This window comes from Pseudophryne corroboree, chromosome 3, assembly GCF_028390025.1.
Source record: "Pseudophryne corroboree isolate aPseCor3 chromosome 3, aPseCor3.hap2, whole genome shotgun sequence".
NCBI lineage: Eukaryota > Metazoa > Chordata > Amphibia > Anura > Myobatrachidae > Pseudophryne > Pseudophryne corroboree.
In genome coordinates, this window is record NC_086446.1 from 444,461,991 (window position 1) to 444,474,852 (window position 12,862).

A 12,862-nucleotide genomic window follows, 5' to 3' on the forward strand; every position below is an offset into this window, starting at 1 on the left:
ATCAAATATGAACATTTTTATTCTACCAATAATAAAATTTTTTTAATTCTTTTGTATATACTCACCCTCGGTACTCAATGTATTTGTAAATAAGACCAGCTACCAACATAGCAACCAGAGCATAATACCAGGAGCAGATAAACATGAGAGACAGGCAGAGACTCATCCCCAGGAATGAAAGCGTCCTGTAAGGATGACATGCAATAGCATTATGTTTGGAGGAGCTGGACCCTCACAGCCTCAGACAAACAGATGCATGGAGCTCATAATGAATCCCTTTTACAATAGCAAATATCAGCTAAATTGTGGGATATGATGTCTTTGAGATGAGGCCTACACCAATCCAGCCATCTCACAAGGTTTAACACAGTCTTCCAGGTCTTCACTCACCAGTGGTAATATTTGAAGCGAGGCCTCCAGTTGGGAGTCCTGAGCAATGTCTGCACTGCACATGCCAAGTTAACAAACATGTAACACATCAAGAAAAACCTGCAGTTATAGAGAAGGAGAAGAGAAGACAGCAGCTAGAAATGTAGAGAAAAAGGAGGATGCATAGACGCTAGGATGGTGGGAAAATGAAAATGCCAAATATTAATAAAGAGACAGCAAACATACATGGAAAGAATTGGAGCTACTTCATCCAGAGATGCAATGAGGATACCAATCTCACAGATACAGGCTGTCAGCAACAGCGCCCATGTTGGTTCTCCATTAGCCTTTCCATGGCCAAACACCTATTTAACGGATTGACAAAAGAAAATCCACTATAAATTATTAGAATAGCTACATTAAGAACAAACACCTTGAAAAAAATATCTGGCTGGAGAAAGGATCTTGGCAAATATGAATAAATGCAGTAAATGTGGCCAACTTGTATTAACTGTTCCAAGTATAGAATGAAACATTCTTAACTGGAAACTGGGCCTAATTCAGAGTCGGGTGTAAATAGGATTGCTGCTGCCACCACTTCATAAGCAGCAGATCTGAGAAGTTATGCAAAATGTCACAGGAGAGACACCCACTGCCAGCTTCACAAATTCACCACTTGTGACACAGCATCTGACCCCTGGGCGACCCTATGTTTGATGTCGAAACTGAGACCCCAGGCACCAGAACCACTGCATCCGAAGACATAGACACTGTGTGTGACATGCCTGCGTTGTAGTCGCCACTCCCCGTAACCTCCCCCAAATGGTTCCTATCTATCAGTCACTGTGCATTGCAAGGCCATCGTGGCACATGCACAGGGTGGCTCAGACACATGCCAAGTAGACAAAGCATTGGCCGTTTGCGAAAAAAATTGATACTGCGTCAACTTTGAATCAGGGCCACTATCATAAAAAACATCTGTTTGTATTTGTATTAGTTTCCTTTTAAAAACCATCATAGATTAAAGTTCACATTTCATAATTAGAAATAGTAAATATTTGTAAGAAAATGTAAAAAAAAAAAGGTAAATACAAATTATTTTTATAATAATGCCATAAAGATTAAAAGATTAATATCAAAACAGAAACAAAACAAAGATTCAGCAAGTAGTAAACGTAGAAATATGAGATTATTTTTTTACATCTTTCAAGGTTTTTTGGAATTAAAAGGATTTTTTTTTTTTTTTTTATATATATACTTTTTTTCTCAGCCATCAGGTTTTTATACCGTTATTTTGAACCTGAAACTCACTCTGAGGAAAGGCACAATACCGTCTCGTGCTATGGCTTGCAGGAGACGTGGAGCTCCCGTTAAGCTTTGTAAACCAGCTCCACATGTAGAGAAGAAAGACCCGAAAACAATGACCCAGGGGGAGGGCCAGGCCAGTGTTCCCACCACTAAATTTCCATTAACAGCTTCCCCGAACCTGCAAGAGAAAATGATAGGTGAAGATGAAAGTTCAGTAAAAAATAAATAAGATTTTACTTACCGATAAATCTATTTCTCGGAGTCCGTAGTGGATGCTGGGGTTCCTGAAAGGACCATGGGGAATAGCGGCTCCGCAGGAGACAGGGCACAAAAAGTAAAGCTTTTCCGATCAGGTGGTGTGCACTGGCTCCTCCCCCTATGACCCTCCTCCAGACTCCAGTTAGGTACTGTGCCCGGACGAGCGTACACAATAAGGGAGGATTTTGAATCCCGGGTAAGACTCATACCAGCCACACCAATCACACCGTACAACTTGTGATCTAAACCCAGTTAACAGTATGATAACAGCGGAGCCTCTGAAAGATGGCTTCCTTTAACAATAACCCGAATTAGTTAACAATAACTATGTACAACTTATGCAGATAATCCGCACTTGGGATGGGCGCCCAGCATCCACTACGGACTCCGAGAAATAGATTTATCGGTAAGTAAAATCTTATTTTCTCTATCGTCCTAGTGGATGCTGGGGTTCCTGAAAGGACCATGGGGATTATACCAAAGCTCCCAAACGGGCGGGAGAGTGCGGATGACTCTGCAGCACCGAATGAGAGAACTCCAGGTCCTCCTTAGCCAGAGTATCAAATTTGTAAAATTTTACAAACGTGTTCTCCCCTGACCACGTAGCTGCTCGGCAAAGTTGTAATGCCGAGACCCCTCGGGCAGCCGCCCAAGATGAGCCCACCTTCCTTGTGGAGTGGGCCTTTACAGATTTAGGCTGTGGCAAGCCTGCCGCAGAATGTGCAAGTTGGATTGTGCTACAGATCCAACGAGCAATCGTCTGCTTAGACGCAGGAGCACCCATCTTGTTGGGTGCATACAATATAAACAACGAGTCAGATTTTCTGACTCCAGCTGTCCTTGCAATATATATTTTTAATGCTCTGACAACGTCCAGTAACTTGGAGTCCTCCAAGTCACTTGTAGCCGCAGGCACTACAATAGGCTGGTTCAGATGAAATGCTGACACCACCTTAGGGAGAAAATGCGGACGAGTCCGCAGTTCTGCCCTGTCCGAATGGAAAATCAGATATGGGCTTTTGTAAGATAAAGCTGCCAATTCTGACACTCTCCTGGCAGAAGCCAGGGCTAGAAGCATGGTCACTTTCCATGTGAGATATTTCAAATCCACCTTTTTTAGTGGTTCAAACCAATGAGATTTTAGGAAGTCCAAAACCACATTTAGATCCCACGGTGCCACTGGAGGCACCACAGGAGGCTGTATATGCAGCACTCCCTTAACAAAGGTCTGGACTTCAGGGACTGAAGCCAATTCTTTTTGAAAGAAAATCGACAGGGCCGAAATTTGAACCTTAATAGATCCCAATTTGAGACCCATTGACAATCCTGATTGCAGGAAATGTAGGAATCGACCCAGTTGAAATTCCTCCGTCGGAGCACTCCGATCTTCGCACCACGCAACATATTTTCGCCAAATTCGGTGATAATGTTGCACGGTTACTTCCTTCCTTGCTTTAATCAAAGTAGGAATGACTTCTTCCGGCATGCCTCTTTCCTTTAGGATCCGGCGTTCAACCGCCATGCCGTCAAACGCAGCCGCGGTAAGTCTTGAAACAGACAGGGACCCTGCTGAAGCAAGTCCCTCCTTAGAGGTAGAGGCCACGGATCTTCCGTGATCATCTCTTGAAGTTCCGGGTACCAAGTCCTCCTTGGCCAATCCGGAACCACTAGTATCGTTCTTACGCCTCTTTGCCGTATAATTCTCAATACTTTTGGTATGAGAGGCAGAGGAGGAAACACATACACCGACTGGTACACCCAAGGCGTTACCAGCGCGTCCACAGCTATTGCCTGCGGATCTCTTGACCTGGCGCAATACCTGTCCAGTTTTTTGTTGAGGCGAGACGCCATCATGTCCACCATTGGTCTTTCCCAACGGGTTACCAGCATGTGGAAGACTTCTGGATGAAGTCCCCACTCTCCCGGGTGAAGATCGTGTCTGCTGAGGAAGTCTGCTTCCCAGTTGTCCACTCCCGGGATGAACACTGCTGACAGTGCTATCACATGATTCTCTGCCCAGCGAAGAATCCTTGCAGCTTCTGCCATTGCCCTCCTGCTTCTTGTGCCGCCCTGTCTGTTCACATGGGCGACTGCCGTGATGTTGTCCGACTGGATCAATACCGGTTTTCCCTGAAGCAGAGGTTCTGCCTGGTTTAGAGCATTGTATATTGCTCTTAGTTCCAGAATGTTTATGTGAAGAGACGTTTCCAGGCTCGTCCATACTCCCTGGAAGTTTCTTCCTTGTGTGACTGCTCCCCAGCCTCTCAGGCTGGCGTCCGTGGTCACCAGGATCCAATCCTGTATGCCGAATCTGCGGCCCTCCAATAGATGAGCACTCTGCAACCACCACAGAAGAGACACCCTTGTCCTTGGAGACAGGGTTATCCGTAGGTGCATCTGAAGATGCGACCCTGACCATTTGTCCAACAGATCCCTTTGGAAAATTCTTGCGTGGAATCTGCCGAATGGAATCGCTTCGTAAGAAGCCACCATTTTTCCCAGGACTCTTGTGCATTGATGTACAGACACCTTTCCTGGTTTTAGGAGGTTCCTGACAAGCTCGGATAACTCCTTGGCTTTTTCCTCCGGGAGAAAAACCTTTTTCTGAACCGTGTCCAGAATCATCCCTAGGAACAGCAGACGAGTTGTCGGCATTAACTGGGATTTTGGAATATTCAGAATCCACCCGTGCTGTTTTAGCACTTCTTGAGACAGTGCTAATCCCATCTCTAGCTGTTCTCTGGACCTCGCCCTTATTAGGAGATCGTCCAAGTATGGGATAATTAATACGCCTTTTCTTCGAAGAAGAATCATCATCTCGGCCATTACCTTTGTAAAGATCCGAGGTGCCGTGGACAATCCGAACGGCAGCGTCTGAAACTGATAGTGACAGTTTTGTACAACGAACCTGAGGTACCCCTGGTGTGAGGGGTAAATTGGAACGTGGAGATACGCATCCTTGATGTCCAAGGATACCATAAAGTCCCCCTCTTCCAGGTTCGCTATCACTGCTCTGAGTGACTCCATTTTGAACTTGAACTTCTTTATGTACAGGTTCAAGGACTTCAGATTTAGAATAGGCCTTACCGAGCCATCCGGCTTCGGTACCACAAAAAGAGTGGAATAATACCCCTTCCCTTGTTGCAGAAGAGGTACCTTGACTATCACCTGCTGAGAGTACAGCTTGTGAATGGCTTCCAACACCGTCTCCCTTTCGGAGGGGGACGTTGGTAAAGCAGACCTCAGGAAACGGCGAGGTGGATCTGTCTCTAATTCCAACCTGTATCCCTGAGATATTATCTGCAGGATCCAGGGATCTACTTGCGAGTGAGCCCACTGCGCGCTGTAATTTTTGAGACGACCGCCCACCGTCCCCGAGTCCGCTTGAGAAGCCCCAGCGTCATGCTGAGGCTTTTGTAGAAGCCGGGGAGGGCTTCTGATCCTGGGAAGGAGCTGCGTGTTGCTGTCTCTTCCCTCGACCTTTGCCTCGTGGCAAATATGAATAGCCCTTTGCTCTCTTATTTTTAAAGGAACGAAAGGGCTGCGGTTGAAAAGTCGGTGCCTTTTTCTGTTGGGGAGTGACTTGAGGTAGAAAGGTGGATTTCCCGGCTGTAGCCGTGGCCACCAAATCTGATAGACCGACTCCAAATAACTCCTCCCCCTTATACGGCAAAACTTCCATATGCCGTTTTGAATCCGCATCGCCTGTCCACTGTCGCGTCCATAAAGCTCTTCTGGCCGAAATGGACATAGCACTTACCCGTGATGCCAGTGTGCATATATCCCTCTGTGCATCACGCATATAAAGAAATGCATCCTTTATTTGTTCTAACGACAGTAAAATATTGTCCCTGTCCAGGGTATCAATATTTTCAATCAGGGATTCTGACCAAACTACCCCCGCACTGCCCATCCAGGCAGTTGCTACAGCTGGTCGTAGTATAACACCTGCATGTGTGTATATACTTTTTTGGATATTTTCCATCCTCCTATCTGATGGATCTTTAAGTGCGGCCGTCTCAGGAGAGGGTAACGCCACTTGTTTAGATAAGCGTGTTAGCGCCTTGTCCACCCTAGGAGGTGTTTCCCAGCGCTCCCTAACCTCTGGCGGGAAAGGGTATAATGCCAATAATTTCTTTGAAATTATCAGCTTTTTATCAGGGGCAACCCACGCTTCATTACACACGTCATTTAGTTCTTCTGATTCAGGAAAAACTATAGGTAGTTTTTTCATACCCCACATAATACCCTGTTTAGTGGTACCTGTAGTATCAGCTAAATGTAACGCCTCCTTCATTGCCAAAATCATATAACGTGTGGCCCTACTGGAAAATACGGTTGATTCGTCACCGTCACCACTGGAGTCATCGCCTGTGTCTGGGTCTGTGTCGACCGACTGAGGCAAAGGGCGTTTCACAGCCCCTGACGGTGTTTGAGTCGCCTGGACAGGCACTAATTGATTGTCCGGCCGTCTCATGTCGTCAAACGACTGCTTTAGCGTGTTGACACTATCCCGTAGTTCCATAAATAAAGGCATCCATTCTGGTGTCGACCCCCTAGGAGGTGACATCCCCATATTTGGCAATTGCTCCGCCTCCACACCAATATCGTCCTCATACATGTCGACACACACGTACCGACACACAGCAGACACACAGGGAATGCTCCTAATGAAGACAGGACCCACTAGCCCTTTGGGGAGACAGAGGGAGAGTTTGCCAGCACACACCAAAAGCGCTATATATATATATCAGGGATAGCCTTATAATAAGTGCTCCCCTATAGCTGCTTTGTTATATAAAAATATCGCCATAAATTTGCCCCCCCTCTCTGTTTTACCCTGTTTCTGTAGTGCAGTGCAGGGGAGAGACCTGGGAGCCGTCCTGACCAGCGGAGCTGTGAGAGGAAATGGCGCCGTGTGCTGAGGAGATAGGCCCCGCCCCTTTTCCGGCGGGCTCGTCTCCCGCTATTTTGAGAAATCAGGCAGGGGTTAAATATCTCCATATAGCCTCTAGGGCTATATGTGAGGTATTTTTAGCCTTTATAGGTACTCATTTTGCCTCCCAGGGCGCCCCCCTCCCAGCGCCCTGCACCCTCAGTGACTGCCGTGTGAAGTGTGCTGAGAGGAAAATGGCGCACAGCTGCAGTGCTGTGCGCTACCTTTAGAAGACTGCAGGAGTCTTCAGCCGCCGATTCTGGACCTCTTCTGTCTTCAGCATCTGCAAGGGGGCCGGCGGCGCGGCTCCGGTGACCATCCAGGCTGTACCTGTGATCGTCCCTCTGGAGCTTGATGTCCAGTAGCCAAGAAGCCAATCCATCCTGCACGCAGGTGAGTTGACTCCTTCTCCCCTCAGTCCCTCGCTGCAGTGATCCTGTTGCCAGCAGGAATCACTGTAACATAAAAAACCTAGCTAAACTTTCTCTAAGCAGCTCTTTAGGAGAGCCACCTAGATTGCACCCTTCTCGGCCGGGCACAAAAATCTAACTGGAGTCTGGAGGAGGGTCATAGGGGGAGGAGCCAGTGCACACCACCTGATCGGAAAAGCTTTACTTTTTGTGCCCTGTCTCCTGCGGAGCCGCTATTCCCCATGGTCCTTTCAGGAACCCCAGCATCCACTAGGACGATAGAGAAAATATAAAAAAAGAGGTCTAAACATTCATCTGAAAGGAGTAGAGAAAGGAATACCAGACAAAAGTCTATACACATAGTAAAAAAAATAAACCCTAGATTCAGGTTACTAGAATGTCAAGAAGCCATTGTACACATACTCTTCTGAATAGATATAGAAACCACTTAATGGAATAATTCACAGGGACATGATACATAATTCACATTAACAGTAAATAAAACTGTGCTATTTACCAAATTGTGTCTATTGCACTTGCTGCATGTATATAACATTTTAGGATACTCACTTGTCATGTAAGACAACACCTTCAATACAGGCCCCAAAGAGAATAACAGAAGAAACATCTGCTCAATTGTAAAGGAGAATGTAACTGTAAGGGTAGAGCAAATAAGGTCACAAAGGTGAAGAACAAGCTTTATTTGGCATTAGGGATAGCAAGGGCTTAAACACTGAATCTCAATTTCTAATGCAAAATGCAGATTGTAGGGTCAGGCGTTTTGGCGCAAGCAACATTAATCCATGAATCCCACTTTGTGTCAAGTTGGTGGTGTAATGGTGTTTGGGAGGTTTTGGTAGGTCCTTAATACCAACTGAGCATTGTCTAAGTGCCACATCCTACCTGAATATTGTTGCTCATCATGTGCATCCCTTTATGGCCAGTCTACCCATCTTCTAGTGGTTACTTCAAGCAGGATGACACACACTGCCACAAAGCACACATAATTTCGAGCTAGTTCCATGAATGTGACATTATAGTGTACTCCAAATGTCATCACAGTCACCAGATGAATCCATTCTTTTTCTCTGTTTTGTTATAAAGCAGACAATAAGACTGAACGTGGTGGGTCCAGCCAACTTCTGTGTCATTTGATCACCTCTGCATACCACTGGGAAGTCTCGTAGCACAACTAATCAGGCAAGGAGGATAGAGTGCAGCACATTCTGCGCCATGTAATTTACCTCCTTCCTCTGTGGGCTCTGCCTGTTCCAGTAAGTGTATATAGATATGTGGTAGTGTAAATGGCATGTATGGGAGGTCTGGGGACATGTGGCTAGGTCAGGTCTTGTGTGAACATTTTGTGGGGTCTGAGGACGTAGACTATTTTGGAGCAAGTGGCAGTTCTCAATGGTATGTGATGGAATTATGCAGCAAAGGAGGGGTATGTGAGTGCATTTTGGGATAAGTGATCCCTTACTCCATGTATAACCAATTGATATGTTTTCCCATAAGATACTTGAAGCAAAAACCTGGCTACCACTGAATATGTTGCAGGAAACATATATAGTTGTGCAGTAGAGCTGTTTGCAAAAAGCTTTCACCGAGTTCTATTGTCAGATATAGGGGGATATTCAATTAGCTCCGATAAATATTCGGGAGGAAAGAAATGGTGTTTTATCATGATTTTTGCCTGAAAAAAATTATCTGTTTACGGACGTTAACACATGGAATTCAGGATACACATACCGCGGACCCGAAAACAGGTAATTTATTGCATATTTCTTTTTAGGTCTGCTCAGACTAGGGAAGATGTAAGTGCAGCCTGTGGCCTGCGCTTCAGGCTGTAATTGGCTAGCCCCAGGTGTTCAGTTAGTCATGAGCCAATTCTACCTTTCAACTGTACATAGAGAGGAAGGTTTAATTAATGTGGTGGTGTACAAAAGTGGCAATGCCTTTCAATTTAGAAAACAGAATTTCACATCCGGGGAATTCAAGAGCGTATTATAGTGGCAGACTGGAGAGTGTTAGCATTAATTTGCAGAACCTGGTGAGATGGGACTCATCTGTGTTGTTACATGTATAACCTATTGTTTAAGGATACAAACAAAGGATGTGGTGGCAATAGCCATTATAGTGCCAATAGGGATAGACTTTTGGGCATCACGAAGATCTCCAGACCTGTTAGAACCAGCCATAATTCCTGTGTGATAAAATAAAAAATAAAAACTGGTAAAAATGTATATTAATTATAAAGATATCAGGACTAAAAACAAAAAAACAAAATGCAGCTAGAAAGTGACAAAAAGAGAGAGTATAAAATAACACATATTAGAATGATTCAATAACACCCTATCTTTCACAAATGCATTCATTTATCACCCTTAGATCCAGCCCTATTTATTTATCCAGAGGTGAGAATATGTTACATTATTTTATGGAGCTGATCTAACAGGATTTCTGTAAAGGATTATTGCACATTTTTAATTAGTTCAGTGACATTCTTAGTGGGGGATATTTATGATGTCTGATAAAGTCAGCTTTCTTATCCCTTTAGGTACTTGCTTTCAATGAACGTGCTTATTGCATCACCACACAGAAGTGATAACATGGGTTCTCATTAACGCTCAATTAACTCAAACTGTGAAAAGTGATGAAAAAAATATTGTCAGGCTGAAAATTGTAATGCTCATCCTCCTACAGATACTTCTCTCCTAATGAAGCACAAGGCAGCCAGGCACAAGTCATCAAATCATTCAAACAAGCAAGGATAAGAAAGAAGCACACACATGATATCATCTTAGCAAATCATACACAAAGAAATCTGTAGAGAAAATTTAATAATGTGTATCAACATATTGCACAATCATAGATGATTTCTCTTGACATCATTAAAACTGAAGTTTAGTATCAGCACAGTAAAATAGACCGTGTCTGCATATATATTAAGTATACTTCGATACACTGCATGAACAGCATTTACCTGTGACTGAGGGAAAATAGATTCCCACCAGGAGGGTGAAGCATGTTGTCATATCAGTAAAGACATAAGATTGGTCCAAATTAACTGGATCCTGAGAGGCCACAGACAGCATTCCAGGTTTTTCCACTATAATGCCCTTTGGTAAATAATTCGACCACAAGTTATCTGAAGGGTGGAAACAGGAGTTAGAGGACCCATAAACTCAAATGAAAAACGAGGGTTATATACATAATTTTTAACAGACTTTCTAATGCAGTTTTGTTAAAAAGCAAAGTTTTAGAGCACATAACCATCTCATCCCATAGAAGCCACCACCCACTATCCTAATGGCAACTGATGGAGGTCACACAGCTGACACTGCAGTCAGTTAAACTGCTGTGACATTAACCATCCTGCCACTTTCAATCTTCCTCACAGTGCATTTCTACAGAGCACGTTGGCAAGTCTGCTGCTGAGGTGAGAGAGAACATTGTGGAGATATTTACATGTATAATGGCTTACGGTGTTTAGAGTAATCGGAGCAGTTGTACACATCCTCTGACATGAAATATGATGAAGTGATTTTACATAACCACTATTTGACTAACATTATATAATAAAATGAATTGGGTGGTTCAGCAATAACGAGATATATAGTAGAAAGGGTGACACATAACTGATCTACTTTCATGCCACATCTTCTTTGGCCAAGGCCTGCTGCTGATGAGCTGCCCTGTCAAATGTGTTAAATATGGCACTCAGGCAAGTGTATCCATCCATGCTAACCTATAAATGATTGTGTTACGGTTGAACACAGCATAAAGGGACATTACTATATACAATCTACAAGAGCTCATGTAAGTTCTTTTAAGATCTATACATTCCTTTATTCAAAAAGGCATCCTACAAGATTGCAACCTGGGAAAAGGCAGAAAAGAATCGGTATCTGTCTCCCTGTACAGCGGTGGACCGGATACTGATGACCCCAAAAACACTGGCAATATTTGATGAGCCAAAGGTATAGATTGAATACATTAAGGAGTTCTGAAGCTAAGATAACTTAAATTCCTATATATGATGTGAAGTGTTAACTGGTATTTTGTCCCTCCTAATAACAACTCTGGCTTTGTTATGTAATTTTTGTCTGACAAATTAGCACAAGCCATGTCACAGTTGTCACCTTTGATAAGTCCACTGGCTACTCCTGGGATGCCCTGAATCTCTGTCACGTTGTTTTGTGAGAAGTACTGGTCACATGTGGCATTCAAAAACGGAGAGGAGCAGAAAAGTGCCCACAGCTTGGTGGTGACGGTCTCATTGCCGATGTCTACAAACTTAGCGCAGACATCAAATCCTTTTTGGGACAAAGTTCGATTGCCAAGGAGGCAGATACTGGAAAATTACATAATGTCAGAGAGTAGAGTAGAAAGTGAGTACATTAGGAAACAAGCATTTATTATAGCAAATATACTTGACTGTAATAAACCATCTTCGTTTCATAGCACACAATAAAAAATATGATTATCACGCAAAGTACAAGTCCACAAATGTATGGCTTAGATGGGATGTCAAACTGAAACTGAGATTAGAAGCTCCGCTGTAGTACTGACTGATGTGACTGGGCTATTTCTGTGATTGGTGGAATATGTCGGGAACATATAAATAATGGGATATAATAACTTGGCCATACAAGCCAAGTTTCAGATAATCATTCCATCAGTTTATTAAACTACTGTATCTGAGCATAAAATGACTAGCAATACCAAACCACATCTGGATAAACAGATGTCGACGGAGACTGCATAAAAATCTGGTTAAATAATAACCCCGAATCCCCGAATCTCTTGGACGGTGCAGTCAACAGTGAACCATACTAGCTGGTCTCTATGTCAGCAAATTATAAGATTCATCCAATTTGGTCAACCAACTATATGACCAAATTGGACACCAATCCAGATGCTTAGTGCTTAGATCAAACAACTACTGTAGATCTGTCAATGTTTGGATAGCGTTACCAAGGAAACTGTACTTTGTATATGCACTAAGGGCCTAATTGGGGGGTGGTATTCATGTGACCGGCGGTCTGCTGACCAACAGTCACATGACCTCCTCCACCATCCCGCCGGCTCAGTATCCCGATGGTCGGCATGCCGACCAACAGGGACTATTTCCACTCGTGGGTGTCCACGACACCCATAGAGTGGGAATAGAACCCGTGGCGACCGCTGGTCGCCACCGAGCCCGCAGTGTGGTGAGCGCAGTGTGGCGAGCGCAGCGAGCCCGCAAGGGGCTTGCTGCGCTCGCCCCTCCCCGCAGGGATCCTGGCGTCGGTAAGCTGACCGCCGGTCAGCCATACTACACCCCTAATTCAGACCTGATTGCAGCAGCAAATTGATTTTCTAATGTGTAAAACCATGTGCAGTGCAGGTGGGGCAGATATAACATGTGCAGAGAGAGTTAGATGTGGGCGGGGTGTGTTGAAACTGAAATCTAAATTGCAGTGTAAAAATAAAGCAGCCAGTATTTACCCTGCACAGAAACAAAATAACCCACCCAAATCTAACTCTCTCAGCACGTTATATCTGCCCCCCCCCCCCCCCCTGCAGTGCACATGGGGGG

The 12,862-nt window shown here is 44.3% G+C and overlaps 1 protein-coding gene across 2 annotated transcripts in view; it reads right to left on the minus strand.

Annotated features, from left to right (window-relative positions):
* Positions 1 to 12,862, minus strand: part of SLC12A5 (solute carrier family 12 member 5) — a 159,561-nt gene that overhangs the window by 91,857 nt on the left and 54,842 nt on the right. For both annotated transcript variants that reach the window (XM_063960460.1, XM_063960459.1), the window contains exons 8-15: positions 11,424 to 11,635; positions 10,265 to 10,429; positions 9,386 to 9,484; positions 7,852 to 7,909; positions 1,681 to 1,855; positions 616 to 734; positions 391 to 489; positions 66 to 185 (exon numbers count right to left, since the gene is read on the minus strand). In XM_063960460.1, the coding sequence (XP_063816530.1) occupies positions 66 to 185; positions 391 to 489; positions 616 to 734; positions 1,681 to 1,855; positions 7,852 to 7,909; positions 9,386 to 9,484; positions 10,265 to 10,429; positions 11,424 to 11,635 (1,047 nt within the window). The remainder of the gene's footprint in view (positions 1 to 65; positions 186 to 390; positions 490 to 615; positions 735 to 1,680; positions 1,856 to 7,851; positions 7,910 to 9,385; positions 9,485 to 10,264; positions 10,430 to 11,423; positions 11,636 to 12,862) is intronic.